At 40.6% G+C, this 19,892-nt stretch overlaps 1 protein-coding gene across 1 annotated transcript; it reads right to left on the bottom strand.

Annotated features, from left to right (window-relative positions):
- Positions 1 to 340: 340 nt before the first annotated feature.
- On the bottom strand, positions 341 to 17,572 carry TMEM123 (transmembrane protein 123). The gene is made up of 6 exons (XM_032191485.1): positions 17,475 to 17,572; positions 12,523 to 12,600; positions 10,195 to 10,266; positions 5,544 to 5,714; positions 4,057 to 4,213; positions 341 to 2,325 (listed from the first exon to the last, which is right to left on the bottom strand). Exons 1-6 carry the CDS (start codon positions 17,530 to 17,532, stop codon positions 2,301 to 2,303), a joined length of 561 nt encoding a protein of 186 aa, XP_032047376.1. The 5' UTR covers positions 17,533 to 17,572; the 3' UTR covers positions 341 to 2,300.
- Positions 17,573 to 19,892: the final 2,320 nt, after the last annotated feature.

The following is a 19,892-nucleotide window of genomic DNA, read 5'->3' as shown; positions in this document are numbered from 1 at the left end:
TACATCATTTATTGTTGGAAAGCAAATGCAAAGTTATAGGTAAGACTTACCAATTGTACCTCACTTTGTCTAGTATCCAAATACCTGGAAGGAAGTGAAGTTTTATATTTGCACTGATGCCTCTGAAACTTTAAGCAAATAACTTTTGCTTTATTGTAGTAGTGAAGTTACAAAATGGACTACATGCGACTGGGCTGGACAAAAATGTCATGGTTCCAGTATTCTATCATTTAAAAGTCTATACAGTGAATATATCTTACTCAATTGTTATGACTGTGGAAATGCTACTAAGTTTTCTATAATTTTTTATAAAAATAAAATCCAACTGAGATTTATACAGTAACTTCAAAGATTTCACTTTATTTATTCATCTGTACAACAGAGGTGAGACAATCCCATTAATGGAGTTGAATTTAATTCTCTTAATTTCCACAAAGTAAAGAATGGCAGAGTGATAACAATTGTTTTCAAACTATTCAAGTTAAAAAAAAAAAAAACAACACACACCCCAAACAAGGCAATTAATTAAAAAAGAAAATAATCACAGAAGTTACTTCAAGTCACTCCTCTGCTATATCACAATAAAAAAAACAAAACAAAACAGCCATACAACCCCCGCTTCAAGTGTGGCTGGTACTACTCATAAACCATGGCTTGCTGGACTTGATTGTGTCTCAGACAAAAGCTTTAGTACTCCATATAATAAAAGAAAAGAAAATCCATCCACCCATTTTAGCATGGTTAGCAAGTGTAAGAATCAATGTTGTTTGGAAAAAAAAATAAAAAAATCAGTCTGTGCCAGAGCTGTAGTTCTACTTCCCCAGTGTTGTTGTAACCCTGACCACCAACAGCTCCCTTCACGACCTTCTTCAGGTATCACCACCTCCCTTCCGGGCACTGCACGATGGATGTGTGTGTTCCAGCAGTGACCAGGGCAGCAAAGGCCCACTGCACCAACCCTGATCTCCAGGAAGAGGTCTACAAATGGAGCCTGAACAGGACCCAACAATTTGTTGGTGCTGTAGAAGAGATGCAGAAGTGTTTCTTGATACTCATTCTACTTTTCCTTACACCAGTGTAAATCAGGAGCCCATCTACTGAAGGCAGCAGTTTTACCTCAGTGTAAATACAAAAGTAATATGGAAACAGCACCAGCTGTCTTGTGCGTGACTTCCAGCGTAACCTGGAACTTCATTCAGAGCCTTCTGGGAGATGTGCTGCTGCCTTCCATGCAGTTTTGACCAGGCAGCTGTACGTGGGTTCAGCAGTACCAAATTCAGCAAATAGTTCTAAAAATGCAGATTATATTCTTCTAAAATAATATCCTACAGATTTTCCATTTCTGTGTGATTTCCAATGCTTATCAAATGCTAAAACATTGTATGCAGCTCTCTTATAATAATAAAAAACCTACAAGTGAAGTGATTGCTACATTTAACTTAAAAAACAATCTTAGCAAGAATTTTTGTATTTAAGATGGGAACAATTCTGAGTTTATCTTCAGAACAACACTAGGACATGCTATAAAGAAGAAGCTATAGATTGCATAGTCTTTTTAAAAATTATTATTAATAATAAGGATCCAATCATAAAAAGGGGTTGTGAACAGGTATCCAGTCTGTCTGTTGTTCCTGCAGCTAGTTTCATTGTGTAGCCTGTTAAGTGAAGTCTCTACAGGTCACTGTAAGCTAACGACTGAAGTTTAAATTCTTATCGCTTTTTATACAACTAGCAAACCATGTCCCTTTACTATCCTAGTAAAAATTAACCAAATTGTTCAAAACCCCAATTTTCCAAATTAAAGTTCACATCAAACTTCAAAATAAATACAATTTAATGCAAAACACTAGGAAAAAATATTTTACTTGCCTATTCCTGATCTCAAGGGCAATCTGTCCTATTTAACCTACTATATCCATTATGGAACACAATGGATTTATTGGGCTATGTGAGAAATAGTTGAACTTAAAATGGCAATGATGTGATCTGCTGTGCTAGTAATTAGCCATTTCAGAGCCTTGTGTGTGTACCTGCAAACAACTCAATGTGTGTGTTTCTTTAAATTTGGTTACAAATACTGGAAAAAGAAAATACTTTCTCTAAAAAGTGCTGAGTTCCTCTTGTTGTTATCAAAACCAATGTAAGAAAATCAGGACACTTAGGGGATTCTCAACATTTTGCAGGATCAAACCCACAGTTTTAGAGATGGCAATCATGTTTATGAAATAAACTCTTTCCAGAAGTAAGTTAAGACAGGTGTGATAGGACGGGCTTCCATTACTGTCTTCCCTGAAGTCTCTTTAAATGATGGCATCATGTTCATCACTGTAATAGAAACACAATAATTAATGTTCTACAGTACAAGCATCAGTCAACGTAAGAAATGGCCAAACAGTTGCTGCTAAGAAGGATATTTTGTGAACAAAGGCCATCTTGCTGAGAAGGCCTAAGTACATGTTAGTCTGGAGTTACAGGCCTCTCTGAGCCAAGTCAGAAGATGAAAGAACTTAATTGTGTCAACACTCCTCAAGTCTTATTTACTTGAATGAAATATGGAAGTATTAATACTTCCAGATCAGTTGTTCACTGGGCATTTTTATCCTATCTGACCTGTAACCAGCCATAACAGCTAATCAAAAGCGGCTTACAAGGTCAGCTTTAAGTTCCTTTGTTTTAAAGATACTGTTCATCTGAATTCTACAATATCTATTCAAACACTACTGTGGGTAAACATACACAGTGGGGACTTCTGCTGGGTGTTAATGGCAAATGAGGTAGTTCTGCAGCTCTACAGCAATTAATTTTTGTTAATCACTTGAAGCTGATAAGCCAATATGGTTCAATCAAAATTCATTATTCATTCATTGCAAAAGAAGTGAGATACAATGTGAAGTCTGTACAGAAATGTGTTTTGCTCTCAGAAGTGAATGCCGTACAGGAGAGGAAAGGAGTAGCTCAACAAGGACAAACCATGCCCAAGACAAGAACATCCCCAACCTCCTTTCACAAGTCAGCTTCCTGGATGAAACTAGTTGTTACACACTTAATTTAAACCACCTGGTAAAACACCTAGAGAAAATGTTTACAATTGTGGTTTTCCACTTGTAGGCTGTATGCTGTCAGGCAACTTCTACAGGATCTAAAAGTAAAGCAAGCTGGCTCTCAGCAGGTTTGTATCTGCTCTGTTAGACTTATGCTACACAGGGGAAGAGTCAGTGGACTGCAGCTTGCAGAAAGCTGAAAGCCACTGGTACACATGAAATGAACAAGCAACCTTAGGTAGGATCCAGCCCATACTTTTTGACATACACTTCTCTATCTGAGGCTCTTATCTGCCCTCATAGTGGATGAATACAAACATGCACAGGTAGGTTGACTCATCTAGCAGATGTTAAGTACCCACTTCAGGGTAATAGGAATGATTTGATAGATGCAGATGCTTATATTCTGTTAGAATGAATTCTATCTCATTCCACAGACTTGTGAAGCGTACTTAAAAGCACATTCAGCGCATAAAATTTTATCAACAGGTTTCTGGAGATCAGAACATGAGAACACAAAAATACAGGTTAGAAGTCAACCAGCTGTCCTGGCTATATTGTGAAATGAGGCAATGTATTCATATTCATGTATTGACAACAATCAAATATTGTGCTTTAAAAACAAGAATAATGGCACTATCGCAGTTGCACATTTTCTGTGATAAACAAGTTAATTGCTTCAACAGTGGTGGCTTAAGAAAGTGGAATATTAAATGTCTGGGGTGGTGGTGGGGTGGTGAAGGCAAATCATTTGAAAAAGTGTCAGGAAGAATCAGAAGTCCAGTAAATATAGCAAACATCTCAAAAATATCATTGTAAACAACACAGGGAGCAGAAGCATTTACAGTGCTAGCAAATCATTAGGATGAAAGTACGCATGCATTTCTTACATATATGCATACGTCCTTAAAAAAAAATATATATATACATACATATATATATATATATATAAATAAGATGACAAGGAAAAAACACACAGAAAAGTCATAAATTGAATAGAAACTCTGAAACTTACATTGTTCTGTACTGAATGCCTCTTCTGGAGTGGTATGTTTTGCACCCAATGTAGAGAATGATTAGGACACCAAGCGTCAGCACAATGCCACCTACAAAACTGCCCACGTCAAATCTGGATGTTTTTTTGTCTATGACAGTCTCAGATTTTGATGTGGCTGAAAGAAGAAAACAAAAGTCACTTTTTACAAACTTTGTTTCAAGGGACTCCTTTGTCTCCTGCATTCCCCAGATGACTGACATGTCATCTAAAGACCCAGTTGGACAAATTTAACATAGGCCAACTGGCAAGGTACCAGCCAAGCACACTGAAACCTAGAGCTAAGATTTTAAGTGCCAAATTCTAGTGACACAGAAGCAGCTGGTCCAACTGCTTCCTCTCTCTGAAAGACTGATTGCCACTTCTCTCCCAACTCTCTCTTCCACTGCTTTCTCCTCCTTCCACGCGTGCAGCTCCTGCCCTTCTTACACACCAGTTCTAGTGTTTTTCAGGCTCTGTAATTTAACTTGCTAAGTTTGTCCTGAAATTACCCAGCAGAAAAGGAAGTTGGTTTTAGTCAGAGGAACATACTGGGTCAGCCTACAGAGGGGCCAGCGAACACCAACTCATTCAGCATAGTTAACTGGTGGGAGTAAAATATTTTAGTGGTGATGAACGGATTGTTTTACCATGTCTCATGGGTACGCATCCTACATGAGCTTCCCTTGAAGATCAAATATTGACATACATATCATGACCTTCAATAAGCCCTGGTAGTTTCCATGTGAAAACTGATTTTATTTGCCACCAAAACACCCATTTTGTACCAGTTTGTATTCAGTAGAAGGAGCATTAAGTGGCTAACAAAGATATGCTGACAGCTCCACCTACCCAATAATGCTTCACTCGTAAGGCAACAGTGAACTCTACAGGTACTGTTTTTGTATTCATGGGTACTGTCAAACTGAATTTTGCAATTTTCACATGAAGTGTGACTCATTCATAGTCATACCCTGTCCTCCATTAGGGATAAAATTCATTACATTACTACAAATGGGGCCAACAGAGCTCAGTCTCTCTACCAAGCCAGCAGGCGTATTTTGAGCCACAGGTTGGCTGCGAGGGATGAAGTAGTAGAGATGAGTTCGTGTAAACTGTAGAAGAGAGAATACAAGAAATACAGAATTTGCACCCGGAAGCCTAGTGCAAAGCCTCATAAAAAACAGGCTTTCTCCTAACATCACTAGTCTCCTCACTGTGATGCTGGTTCAGACTAATTGCATTGCTTCTTCTTAAATACATCAGGTCACTCAGGGTAAGTTTTATTGAGTACATGGAGTGTTCAGAGGAACATTGCTGTGACCAGCTAAATAAAATGTCACTCTTGCTTTTCAGCATGCAAATATATTATTTCTTTGCGACACTACTGCAAAACTAACAGCTCCAGAATTGTGCAACATGTCAACACGTATACAAGCCTTCAAGAGCTTCTTGAGGTGTGAGCTCACCTGTTACAGAAGTGAGAGGAATCTTGGAAGTGGTCATTGTAATATTGAGATGTGAAGATGTGGCTGATGAAGTTGTAGTTGAAGTTGTTGTCTGGCTGGTACTGGTGGTCTGAGTAGTCACAGTGGTGGACATCGTGGTGTTGGTGGGCTGGCTGGCATTGGCAGGTGCACCTGGAAATTGTAATTTTTGATATCACTCAGAAAAATATATAAAAATAACTGTATACTCATTGAATTACACACCATTTGTCACACCCACATAAAATGACAGGGTAACAATGAAACAATCATTCCATATATATCCAGGCTTGCACACAGACCCTTCACTTATGCACTTCCTTTAGAAAGGCCTAACTCCCAGTTTGTAGGGCTCAAGGTCAGGAATGGTTTTAAGGAAAAGCTATAAATAAAACCTGGATAATATCCAATAACTTTTAAAAGCATCAAATCTTTTGGGTAAAGCTATTCAATTCCATAGAATCACTCCTAACTTAGAATATTTCAAAATGTCATAAAATTCTGAATCAATAAATAATTTTCCAATTTTCCAGGTAACTAAGCTTTTCTGTAAGAGCAGATTTTGCATGGAAACACCAAATTTTATCAATTTATCAAATTTTATCTTTAATTTAGTTCTGATTAAAAGACTGACTTTACTAAGGCTGCCTGTATTTTAAACTTAGCAGAGAGAATTCTGTATGTATGTTAAAACTTAAGGCTCAAAATGTATGTAGGTTGAAATTTAAGGTTCAAAAGGTTTTCCACAGATGGTAAAAGTTCAACTAAATTAACTCTGGTAGCTTGTATCACTTACTTAATAGCAGCCTATATTGCCATGGTTAAAACAGAGGACTGGAATGCTGTTTCACAAGTTTGGCTGACACTTAATGTCTTTAACTTTTATTCTGCTTTTACCTAATATTTCCCTTTCCCATTTCACTTAAAGCAGTAATGAACTGTTCAGAATAAAATTACCAGGAGGCAAAATGCAAGAGTAATAATAGAGGAGGTCGATATTTATAGCAAAATCATTAGAACCTTGATAGAAGGCAGAATAATCTTAAGAATAATTACTTACTTTTCTAAGAAGGAAGTAACAAGAAACATGAGCCTCTTCTGTAACTAAAATTTCTCTAAGCAGACAACATGAGGAAATAGCTTTTATGTATGAAGGAATTTTAAGGGGAAAAAATTCCATTTGCACTGTCTACTGCTGTATTATTTCTACAACCTCATACAATCTGGATTCATTTTCATTAGGGGAATTCAAATGGCCAATGACACCTGTGTATTCTTGAAATTGTCTAATAGTAGAACACTTGAATAAAGGTAGTTTCATCTCAAATCCACTGTAAACCTGATATTCAGTTTTACAGCATCTGAAATGTTTCTCAACAATGAAACACTGAGACAATGTAAGCATTCAGAAAGGAAAAGCATCATGTAGGCCTTTTCATTTAACGTTAAAACTACTGAAACAGCCCAACGTAGTCCCCACAGTAAATGTTATTTATTTTCTTGTCCTTTGATGTTATTATTTTATTTTGCCATGACCCTGGGAAACACTTTTGAAATAAATATTAATTGAGACAGAACATATGAAGTACCACACTTACGTGCTTACCTTGTTACAATTAGGAAATTCAGTTCCTCTATGAAGCATGTGTAAAATACATCAGATAAAATTCAGGGCACATTTTAATACTGGCAGGCAAGCTCCCCAAATGTACAATGATATATAAATATCAAATGGTTCCTCATTGTAAGAAATAAGTAAGATATGGACATCTATATGGAAACCATCTACAGTTGTAGGAGATGAAATCACACCTGGCCACTACATTCTTAATATAAAGAGACACCTACGGTGAAGAAAGACTAATCTGAATGCAAGTGTCAATCAATAACAATTTGGGTTTTCTGAGACACGATTTCTGAGTGTCAAATTGGCTTGTGTTTCTGAGTAACATAATGGCTCATATGGCTGGATGAGGCTCTGGGCAATCTGCTCCAGTGGGTGGCATCCCTGCCCATGACAGGGGGTTGGAACTGGGTGATTTTAAGGTCCATTCTACCACAAGCTATTCTATGATTCTGTGATAATGGTTCCAGGTATATCATTATTGAATGCTATTACACAAAGATGGTACTTACTCCATGGGCATTAAATTACCCTAAAGAAAACAAGAGGCAGTGCAAAAAACATCCAAACAGCTATCATGAGGAAGTTTAGCAAGTTTGCATATTACCTTCTCCCCCTCTTTCTTATTAATGATCCTTTTTCCTTACTTTATCAAGATTACAGCACTTGGTGATGTAACTTCTATATTAAAAGTAAAGCCTGGTTAATCTTCTACAGACTTATCTTTCACGATGTATTTAGTGCCAGTCACTTCAGAACATCAGTGGGAGGCCTTCAGAGGCATGTGGGGAATTTGGGAAGCTGATATGAATTGGACACCAATCTGTTCTTCTTTGTCTTTGAGAAATCTTAGCCATGCTATTTTACCAACAGAGGTAAGATGAAAGAACATTCGCTAGGAACATCTGTCCTTTTATCTTTTATTTCCCTAATTACTTTTCCCCCCAGAAGACCAGCTGGGCTTAATTGAACATGCTAAATAAACCCAGGCTGCATGAGTTAATTTTTATTATTTAAAAAGGATGCATGCCAGTAATATAGTTCAGGTTTACGAAGCTTTATTTTAAGAGACAGGTATTTTACTTTGTAAGCTACCTGTGTTTAAGAAAGTTATCTTATATGCATCCATCAAACTATCCGTACAGTGTGTAATTCTTAGCACCACGCAATACACCATATGTATTCTAACTCAACAGGGAAGAGCACAACTAACTGCTCAAACTGCATAAGCATTGTGCTAACACACAGAATAATTATTACTGATCATCATAAAATAAATATTTCCTTCCACAGAAGATGTTTTTTCTGAAGAATGAGATTTTCACTGCTGCCATGGAAAAAAAAAAACAAAAACAAACAAAACAAAACAAAAGAACAAAGCAAAGACTAAGCAAAAATCTCTGAAGTTTCTAACAAACAAACAAAAATACAAAAACATTGAAGGATGTCAATCGTAAACCAGGTGAAGCAAGACATGGCTGTCTGTTAGGTTGGTACTGTGCCTAATAGTGCAGGGCTCAGGACTCTTTGTACTATTATTATCTATACATAATAAACCTCAGACCTCTGCAAAAAGCCCACAGTCAGAGCTGGCGTGCAGGGTGGATTAAACACCTGTGTTTAACATTGGCTTTGCACATGGGGAAGGCCCTAAGGCAACAAAGGGATTACAAAAATCTCTCCTCTCCACTTTCCAAGCTAGGCATGCTTAAACTGGTACGTTGCAGGCAATGGAATGAGAAACTTCCTTGCTACACAAAGCTCTTTGCAAAGATTATTTTTTCCCTGATGAGTATTTTATTCTTAAATGAATTGCAAACAAATCATGGTAGCTCAGAGGTCATCTGGAGAGTGCGGATGCACAAAGTGAGAGCTGTACTGGAAATGCAGTGATTTAGCTGGGACCTTATGATCAGCATAAAACTCTACAAATACACAAGGTATTTTAGAGTAGGCACAACATTTCTGCCCTACTTTCACATGGCTGTTAGCACAAAGGGGACTTGATGTATGCACGAAACTAGCTTTTCTTTTCTTCTCTCAGATACAACCTTTTATCTGTGCATCACAGACTGAATGACTGCATAACATTAATTCTTGCCCAGTCTTTACCGATGTGGTGAAATATGCCTGCTCAAGCTCTTCCAGAAAAACATTTTCTTAATTTCCATTTTTAATAATCTCACATTAACATAGCCAAAGGTTGGAATACTGCAAATCCAAGTGGATGAACTGCTTGTGTCTCAGGTTAAACATCTACTTTCAAACTCTAGTAATTGATCTAATAAAGTTTCTCATTTCTACAAATATGTGTTTTGTAAACACATTGTGTTGGAGCAACACTGTCTGCAACAGTGTTGAGAAATTATTTTTACCTACAGTTCTTTCGCCAAGGTGTGAAGGTAAGATGGTAGTGCTAGAACAGTACAAAAATACTGTGACAGACTGTCCCCGATCTGCTGCTCATGTCTAGCTTGAATTCCAGTGTTTCGTGCTATGAGCTCTACAAAGACTAGTTTCTATTGTATCAGGTGCCTTGAGTCTTAACTAAAAGGAAATGGAGTCTTGAAACTCAAGTCCCAGTGCCTTCATTATGCCCTAACTCTATTTACTGTGAAATATCATAAGCAGATATGTGCTGTTTACATAACAACACATTCAGTTTTACTACATGAAAATGGAGGAAGTTTGCTTGGAGACAAAGAATAAGCATTAAAAAAGAGCATTCCTTTCAACTCTTCCCTGAAACTTTATTTTTTGATTCCTGTTATTCTGTGGCACTGCAACTGTCATTGCTTCTACCCACGAAACATGCAATCTAAACTTTAAAAATAGTATAGTTTCATCTTAGACTTATTTTACATGCTGGCTCCCAGTCTTCTAAAATTATAATGCCTCTCTCAAATACCCACTTTTGATGGATATTCCTTTGAAATTTGGTATGGTTTGGGGGTAGTTTTGGAGCTATCTTCTAGATGCATGGGAAAGGCCAGATGAACAAACACATACCTGTTGTATTTGATGTAGAAGTAGGTTGTGTGGATGGTGTAGGAGAGAGCATGGATGAACTGCCGTTATTCTCTTCAAGGACAAAAGAAAACAAGAAAAGAAATATCATTCATTTTCATTTTTAACTTACTGTAATTAGAGTACTCACACCACAATGCTCTCCTTTACATTTGCAGGCTCTGAGTGGGAACAGAGCACAGTGCATTCCACCTCAAACCAGATTGTTTTTTTCCCTCTAAAGAATGCTTACAGACTTCAGTGCAGCAAGAGCATATTTACATTGTATGTACAGCAGTTCTCAAATACTCTGCGATCTGAATTCTTTGCATCTCATTCTCTTTGCTCTCTTCCATTTTCACATTATGGTCTAATCCAGCTTTTGTATCTGCCATGTTGTCACTGACTCTCTTGACCTACTCAGGTGTTGTGTCTTCTCTAGCTTTTATTAATCTGTTTCAGTTCCTTTTCCTGTCCTCCAATCTTTTATTTCATTTTGTTTAATCTCTATTACAAACTGGGCTCATATTGGAACATACTGTAGTTGTGTTACACAGGGATGGACTGACACTCAGTGAAGCAGCCTTCTGTGAGCTTATGCGGTCTCTGCACAAAAAGGCTCCTGTGAATGCATCTATTTCAACAGACTTTTAAAACATAAACTGCTTCAGTTTTAAGGTTTTTCTCCTTCCCTCCTTTTTTTCACTTCTGCTTTTCCAGTTCTCTTTTTTCTCCTTCCAACTCACACTACTTCAGTTTCTCAGGCACCCTAACACTCTCTCTTCAGTCCTCATTCCTGCGTCCCTCTTCAAAATTAGTCAAAGGTTAATGGTCTCTCCCACCTAGCAATGATTTTCTGGGCTGTTCTTGAACTCCCATTCCTGAGAGAGTCACTGCTCATACATCCCTCCCTCCGGTTCTGCACTGTTGCCTATGTCTGTTCCATGATTACTGTTTTCTCTGAAGTAACTGGTTTCTTACAGCACCCCCCACATTGCAAGTGTTAGGTAACTAGCAGCAGCTCTGCGGCTTTTCATCATGGCTGGAAAATACAGAAAATAATAGAAACAAGAGCAACTGCCATCAGAATCAAGCAGCAGGCATAACTCTTTTGAAAGGATCTCCTGTTCTTAACAGCAAAGAAGTCTGCTTTAGAACAGTTTTGTCAACCCTCTTTGCAATTGCACACATTATGAGTGTGTTCAGGTTTATGAGCACCAATTTATACCTTTGTATCATCTACCAAAATGGAAGAGGAAAAAAAAAAGAAAAGAAAAAAGTAGAGAATGATTTCATTGCTTTTTCCTTGGTATAATCATAGCCAACTAGCCCCAATGTTCCCAATGTTAAGTACTAAACCCACAACTTGTATACTGAGGTATCTGGGATTCTAGGTTGCAGATTTAATTGCCTTTGAGAACCAGTCTATGATTGTACAATTATGAACACATTCTTTCTTGTATATGTTGATTTTTCTATCAGTATAAGCCATGGATATGCCTGGGGCTAAACCTTTCCCACACTGGCCCAACACTGAAGCCAGAACACAGCTTTGGGTTTTCCCCAGGTTTTGAGTGCTTGCTTCTGCAACCTTGGGAACACATCTGGATGTGGACTGCATGCTCATACAGGTGAAAAGAAGCCGTGTAGATTACCTAGAATTTGGGCGTGAGTCAGTGATGCAATTAATACAATGACAAACTGAGTCAACGAGCAGAGTATTGGCTATTCATCTCACTTGTTAGCCAACAGCCAATGAGACAAGCAAAGGTATACAGAGTAAAAATGACCCAAGGAAAAATCCCTTTTGCATGGGTGGCTTAAACATCATACATTGCTTAAAGCCATGCACCTTAATGCAGAAAAATGAGATCACGCTATGAAATAAACACATGCTTTAGCAACAAGCTCAAGCACAGTGGACCCAGAATCCGCTTTGATGTTAAAAAAAATTAAATGAGCAAATGCCTTGCCTTTTTCTCAGCAGAATTGATGTCAACAGCCTAGAAGAATTCTTGACCTGGTTCTCCTCTTTTTAACTGTAAATTGATGTTGGCAGATATTTCTAGTTCTGCACATACAATTTTCCCACTTAATTTCAACTCTCTCTGGTAAGGAGTAACATCCTGTTGCTCTGGGGTACCTAAGACCATGAGAACTGACTTTTAGTTGTCCTGGAATGGATGCGACTATCAGACTACCTCCCTCCTGCCCTACAGCCGTTCATGAATCAATAAAGGGTCAACTATTAAAAGGCAGTTTCAGACATACAGTGATGCACATTTTTTCAATGCTACTGAAAAGTAGAAACAGAAGTGCCAGGAGTATTACCTTGCTCCGTAGGGTGTGAAGTTTCATTAAGGGTTGTATTACTGATGGTTGTGTTTGTCCTTCCATTGGTATCTTCAACTTAAAAACAAACAAACAAACAAAAAAAGGTGGTTTAGTTTAAGTGTTTTATTACCATGAAGAGAAAAAAAATAAATTAGTATGTAGTATAGCAACTGTTGTTTGCTTTGGGCATCTACACGACTAAACTACTGTGGACAGGAGTTAGGTAATGACGATATAAACGAACAGTACCACAACAGCCTGCTCTTAGCACATTAAAAATGACAGCCGCACTACCCAACCATCAAATCAGCTGGAACTCCTTCCCAGTTTTATCTTCCCCATCATCATCATCCCAAGTTCTCTTCTTCCTTGAGATGCAAGGAGACCGAAAGAAGCAAGAGGTAGAAAGTCAGGCACCTTCCTTCAGTAACAACACATGATCTGCATCACCTACAGCAGAAGTAAGAGAACTTCTCAGGTAAACCTTTTCCTCTAAAGCCTGTAAGGCTTTTGCCAGCAGACAAGTGCTTGCTCTGCCCCTGCGTGGACAGCATGGTGAGATAACTCCACTACGAAGCTGCGTTGCTGAGTTTGGTACTAACAGCATGTTAATGAGTGTTTGTAAGGTTAGGAGTGGGATAGAGACAGATCACATTTGCCAGTGAAATATCATCATACCCTTAAGACTGAGGCCTGTTTAGTCTGTCCTCAGGCCTGGTCCTACACACAAGTGGCAAGATTAAAACATAAACCACGCAGAAGGCAGTGCCTGGCATTCCCACACTCTCAAGAGGACCAGCTGTGGATCCTGCCTTTGCACAGGGGTGTCTAGTTTTGATCACTTCAGACAATCTCACCTTACAAGCAAGCAAATAACTGGAACTAAATATCCCAGAAATAGGGCATTTCGTAGTAGTTACAAAACCTTAGTCAAGAAAGAACTCGGAATGGTGAAGTTGGTGAGTACGAGTAATAAGCCACTCATTATATCTTATCATTGTGGCAGCAAGACTGAGGGCAGCAATGCAAGACACATTAGAATATTTAATTACGAAGCTTAGGGAAAAACACCACACAGACCCCTGGTTTTATGGAAGACAGCTAAGCTAAACTTTGCCAGGAAGGTCCCTGTCCTGCAGAACGTGACCCCCACCAGAGCCAGGGCCCTCACATACCATGACATCTTCATACGGGGTACTGCAGAAGCACAGACCACACTGGAACACGTGGCAGTGAATGGGACAGGTGAGAAAAAGCTGAAAACCCCACCACGTCTGAACTGTTCTGTATCCCCAAACCATGGTTTTGGGATCAGAGCTGTGTGTATCACCCTGGGGAGGGCAGGAGACTTCACCCAGGGGGACTGGAAGGACATCCAGTGTTACAGCCAAGGGAAAAGCAGCACGCCCTTCTGCACAGCGATGGCTCCAATGACAGTCAGCAGCTCTCATTCATGACAATGGACTGCACTGTGCAACTGGTCCAAAGCAGAGCGACAAGGGTTTCTGGGGTCACCAGGAGCAGAACTGCAAAGGTTAGATGGCTTGAGAGACTCACATGTACATGCATGTGCTTGAGGACAGGAAGGAAGGGGGAAGAGAGCTGGCAGACAGCTGCAGCGTGGAAGACTACACACACGCAGAGATAAAGCTCACTGGGTCACAGGATTAGCTGCAATGTTGGTGCTAGAAATCTTGGGTACAGAAAATCTGCTGATACTTGCTTCTACCACGATCCAGAGGAGAAAAAAGAGAAGTTCCTCACTTTTCATGACGTAACATAACTGAACCAAGGAAATACCCAATTTAAACAATGCACCAAACGCTCCAAATACCAGAAAAGGTCATGGAAAGGGGATCGGCAGCATTTTTGTCAGACAGCTCTGTGCTTTCCTCTCTTCAAGGTTGGGCACAGATGGAGCTACAAACATAACTGCTTGTGGCTGGCTGGGGCACAGCTGAAAGCGAGCGTGCTTCCTGTGAAACACACGGCACAGTTAGCTACAACAAGCACTTTCAGGGCCTCTCTGTGGTTTTGTTGGTATAATGCATAAGATGTCACGAGCTTGAGACAATTTGGATAAACAAACTTCCAAAAGGGCAAAATCACTCGAGTTCCTCTGGCTTTACGGCACGAACATAGCTTCCAGGAGTGGCGCTCAGACACGAGAACCGAACACAGCAGCAGATACAAGGTAAATGTGAAAATACACAAGAAAAAAATTTAAGTTGACTTTATTTTACCATATCCTGAAAAAAAAAAAATCAGCACAGTGGGTAACTCCCATTAACCCTTAATGTTAGAAATCTGCAGTCTCCAGCTGAGGCATGCACCAAATCACTGTTCTCTGTAGACAAAACCTGGTAGAAGACACACACAAAAATGGGTGGCATTGCTCATTCCATTCCCAGTACAGACAAAGGACAATCTGCCCACCCTGACACTCACAGCTAAGATAAACACATTTCTAAGGATTCTCAGGCTTTCCATCCAGTCTAACCAAACCTAGTACTGCAGAAAGATGTCGGAATACGATTCACGTTTTTTATAAGCACAACTTCACTTTCATTTTGAGGACATTTCAAGAGTCATCTACTAAATTGTGCCTGAGAACCTTGTCTTTTCACATCGGACACCAAGCAGGTAAGTAGGTGAGTTTTATGTCTAAACAGTTCCGCTTTTGTTAGTTTAAAAACGACAACAAAGTACAGAGGCACTGACAGAGCACGGTCTATCAGAAAAATCCCTGGCTTGCACAGTAGCCTCTAAGCAATCCAAATGGGTAAAAGTCAAGGTCCTCGACTGGTTAAAGCAGAAACATGAATGCAGCCAGCCCCCTGACATTCCCTACCATTAGGATTCTCCTTCTTCCCGGTGGGAACAGATCAAACTCAAATTCTGGAGAGCAAAACAAGGACAACCCCCAGTCTCAAATCTATTGCAACATCAGCTAGGCACTTTTGACAAACTATAAATCCAAAACCCTGCTGATATCCAGAAACTTCATATTTCTTTTCCCTTTAGCTCAACAAGGTCTTTTTCTGTCTAAGTGGTCTTGACCTAGCAAGGTTATTGCTTCAGCCTGTGACAACGATCAGGCAGGATTATCTCTGCAACTCTTTGGACATGTTCTCATGTCTAACATTGTGAAGTTATCTCACAGTCTTGCAAAGGAAAGCATGTATACCGTTACACAGATGCTTAAAGAAACAGCAGGGACGAAAGTAACTGAATCTCAACCTCAGTCCATTTGAGACTGAAAAACACTTAAACCTATTGCTGCCACCCAAGGATCTAAGAGAAGAATGGAGATGCACTGAAATAAAAACGCCATGCCCATTTTCAGGTCTGGAGACTACTGCTGCCAGTCTTTTCTGGTGTCATGAGCAGTTTTGTTCACAAGTAAGCTCAGAGAAGATGCTGAAGATCTTTTCTGAATGAGTAGGAGGGGGGTGGGCTCCCTGCACAGGAGCATCAGTTCTCCGTACTCTGTAAGATGTCATGAAACCAACTGGATTTTTTATAATAATGGGGAGGAATTTTCTAGACCATACTATTTTGGTAAATGTTTCTTCCACTGACTTGACACACAGAAATAAACTTTCTAGCAGAGTAAAAGAACAGCATTATATTGAAATAACCAGTTTGCCCAACAGTCTTGACTGGAATGAGGACAAATCTGCTGCCACCTTCTCATATCACACCAACCCTTGCTGAAACCAACACAGACCTCAGCAGGAGTTTCTGGAAGTTGCTGAATATGTGGGCAGAATAAAAAGATCTAGAAACAATTACAAAAAATACTGAACAACATAACAAAGTATACCGTGTAAGTGCTGTTCTGTGACTAACTGAAAATGCAAGCTTAGGTGAATGATGCATTTTTCACTTTTGTCTGAACATGAAATCTGTACTTCAACGTGTTATATTAAGGAACCAGACCTAGACTACAGGCATCAGAGCCTGACCCAAACGTAGCTGTTATTTAATCAAGTGTATCCATTCATACTGATAAATAATAACTTCTCAGGGGCTCCCTGGCTCACCCTACAGCAGTCACCTCAATAGATACATTGAGCTGAACCTAGAAGGGCACAGTTTCTCTCACCAGGTCGTTAGTGGAACCTACGCAACAAACTCAAGTATAAAAGGACTAAAGCTAGCCTGCCTAAAGTTAGATGAGACCGACCCTGCCCCAGCAGACAGCACTGACTGTATGCCGGGCTAAACCAGCATACAGAACCAGGAAGCAGCACGATAAAGGACAGATCAGGCCAATCTCCTATCTAATGAAATGGCAGTCTATCTTTGTGAAATGGAGGCCATAATCTCAGCAAAGCCGTAAACAGATTACAAGTAAGTTTCTGTTAAAAAAAAAAAGTGTAAAAAATAAATTTTATTTATTTATTTATTTATTTAGGGCAAGAACGTTATTTTGTTCAAGTTAATTTTGGTACCCATCTGTTGGCTTACGTACTTCTGAAAACTGTGAAGCACTGCACGAGGCGTTTCAGTTTTTGGAAAAGGCGATGCTGGCAGCTCGGACTGCTGTCTCTCTCTTTTTATTCGAGTGCCTTCTGACAATTGCCGCCTGAATGCCGCCTTTCATCACCACAAAACAAGAAGCTGCGCGTTTAGGAGCGCCAGCCACCGAGCAGGGACACACTGCTGCAGCGCGGGACAGAAACACACCGAAACCCACCACCTGTCCCAAAAGCAAAGCCCAAACTCCCCCGAAGCCACCCAAAACCGCTCGCCACGATGTCACCGTGCCTCAGAGAGGGGCAGGACAGGGGGACACCCTTTCAGCGCGGCGCAACACAGCCGGGGCACCGCGACCCCCCCGGGCCGCCCTGAGACAGAGCGGGGCGCGGTGCTCCCCGGCTTTCCCCAACCCATCCCCGCAGCCTCCAGCTCCCTGCTCCTGTCCTCCCGTGGGTGCTACTCACGGGAACCGGGGGCGACGAGCAGCAGCAGCACGCAGGCAGCACAGCCCCAGAGCCGCATGGCCGCGGAGAGAGCCGGGGGGCGGCAGCGGGCTCAGCACGCCAGGCGCTGCCGGGGCCAGGCCGGGGCGGGGCGGGGCGAGGGGCGGCGGCCATTACAGGGCGCCCCGCCCGGCCCTGCCTCAGCGCTGGGCATGGGAGCGGGTTGGGGGCTGTGGTGGTGTAGGGTGGTGTGGGGGGTGCTGAGAGAGGAGAGGAAAGAGGGGAGTGGCCTTTCACGGTGCTAGAATAATAGTGCTGTGAGTCTGTGAGTGGTAGGGGAAGTAGGAGCTGAGTGTTAGGAGTGCTATATGCGTGTCTTTCAGTTATTGATATAAATAAATGCTTTTTCTGTGTATTGTTTTAATAACTCTCAAGTCTCAGTGGTGAACTTGGGTCTTCCTCTGCTGTTGGTAATGCCTGTCTCAATAATATCTACTTAGTCTTCTCCGCAGCTTACTGTGCTTCTTTCTAATGCGACTGCCTGGCTGCTCGCAGTGGGTAACGGTGCAGGTCACCCATCATACAGACTGATTGTGTTTAATGCAGTTCTGTAACCTGAGTGGAGGCCACAGAGCTATTCTAAAATTTCCCTACATACCTGGAAAAGTTTTACACATCGTTAACAACAAAGCTACAAAATTGACTGCAAGGGCCATAAAGTAAAAGAACTGTTCATGTCTGCTACCATGTATGTTTTCTTGCATGCTACTAACATAAAGTTGGTGTCAGGCACCATAAAGGAAATTTATGAACATGTTCTTAGGTATCAAAACAGCTAGAAAAGTCTTCATTAAAGGAAAAACAACTGTGTGCTGCTACAAATTGCATTCTAATAAGCTGGAGAAAAATACTTTCAATGTGGGTGGTTGTAGCATCTTCATCAAGGTCACAGGAGGATGTTTAGCATGCATCACTACGTTTATGTTCCCTGTGGCACAAAGATATTTGCATGCCAAGCCAAAGAGAGAAAGGGACTGGCCTGAGAGCAGAAAGGCAGGTGGTGACATTGTACCGAGGCATAGACCCGGGTCACTTCCTTATGACGGAGTTACCCTTTCACAACCATTTTCTCTGTAAGTCTCAGCAAGAGAGTGGTAAACTAAAATGTTGAATAAAGGCCTTGCATTTGGTGAAAGTAGATGATATGTGTTACACTTTGGGCATTTTCTTATGCCTTTGTTTTGCGTTGCTTCCCATGTAGTTCTCCTAAATGAGGCAACTGAAGAGCAACGTGAACCTTTTTCCTGTGAATTTTCTGAAATGATTCTCCAAAGCTTTTCTTTATCTTGGCAGTAGGAATAACAACTGCTGCTAGCCTAACTCCAGTAAAGCTAATAATACGTATGTTATTAAGTATAAGGGCTTGTGGTTATAGAAGCAAAGCTTGTAATAAGAGTTTTTTATTAATCTAACATGTATTTAGAGGACAAAGGTATTAATTATGTAAGTTCTCCTTCAGCTCTTGCACAACTCTGGCAAACATCAGGCTTAGAAGAGACTGGAAACAACTTATTTTGGGACCAGCCTAATTAACATTACTCAACTTGTGTATCTGCAGGAGAAGAGTAGTCAAAATACACAGAACAAAAAGAAGTCATAGACTTGTGGAAGACAGAAACATAACTCTGGTAGAAGCGATGAGTTAGCAGGAACTGAGATGTGCTGAAAAGTAGCATGAGCTCTGCTGTGTAAAGACAGAGGAGGTGGAAAACTTGGTGTTTGTCATTTTGGCTTGATCCAGTTCCATGTGATGTTCATAGTCCTGTGGGAAGTGATTTTCTGACAATATATCTGGGGGTAGGTGAGAGCTGTTCATGTGCTGAGAAGAAAGAAAAGTTCCGGGAAAATCCAGTGAAAGTTACCATCTTCTTTTGGTACATGGTGTAATAAATGATTTCTCATCTAGATTCCCAAGTAAAAATAGGTGATTTTTTTTTTTTTTTTCTCTTCCTACATTTGTATGTGGTATTCCATGTCAGGGAGCAGCAAGAACAGGACTAGCCCTAGTGTAGGTGACGGGTGCCATGGGTGACCGCAGCACAGGCAGGACCTGAGCAGGGTGGTTCCAGGTGGTCAGCCCTGGTCTCAGACGAGCCAAGGTGATGATCCTGATCCAGGGAGCCCAGCTGGAAATGGCAGGAGATGGCTCAAAAACAAGGCTATGACATAGGTCTAAGGTCAGAGCAGGGGACAGGGCAGAACATAATGCTGTCCCCCTTGTCAGTCACTAAGGGTGGCTGGGGAAAGGCACAGCTATCATGTATGTCTAGCAAGGACTGATGGCCCAGGTCTGAGTTAAAAGGTGATGCTCATGGGTGACTGAGCAGAGGGCATGTGGATGGAATTTCCAGGCGAGGCTGGTCAGGGTTTGTTGGTATC

This window comes from Aythya fuligula, chromosome 1 (assembly GCF_009819795.1).
Source record: "Aythya fuligula isolate bAytFul2 chromosome 1, bAytFul2.pri, whole genome shotgun sequence".
NCBI lineage: Eukaryota > Metazoa > Chordata > Aves > Anseriformes > Anatidae > Aythya > Aythya fuligula.
The sequence above is the reverse complement of the archived record's forward strand: the minus strand, read 5'-3'. Positions and strand labels throughout refer to the sequence as shown.

Excerpts from the sequence above, each read along its gene's own strand:
- TMEM123 (XM_032191485.1), bottom strand. The coding sequence starts at position 17,532 with ATGCGGCTCTGGGGCTGTGCTGCCTGCGTGCTGCTGCTGCTCGTCGCC. Across the intron at positions 5,715-10,194 it reads TTCTACATCAAATACAACAG|GTGCACCTGCCAATGCCAGC; the intron begins GTATGTGTTTGT and ends TACAATTTCCAG. Across the intron at positions 4,214-5,543 it reads TCCTCTCACTTCTGTAACAG|CCACATCAAAATCTGAGACT; the intron begins GTGAGCTCACAC and ends TTCTTCTTTCAG.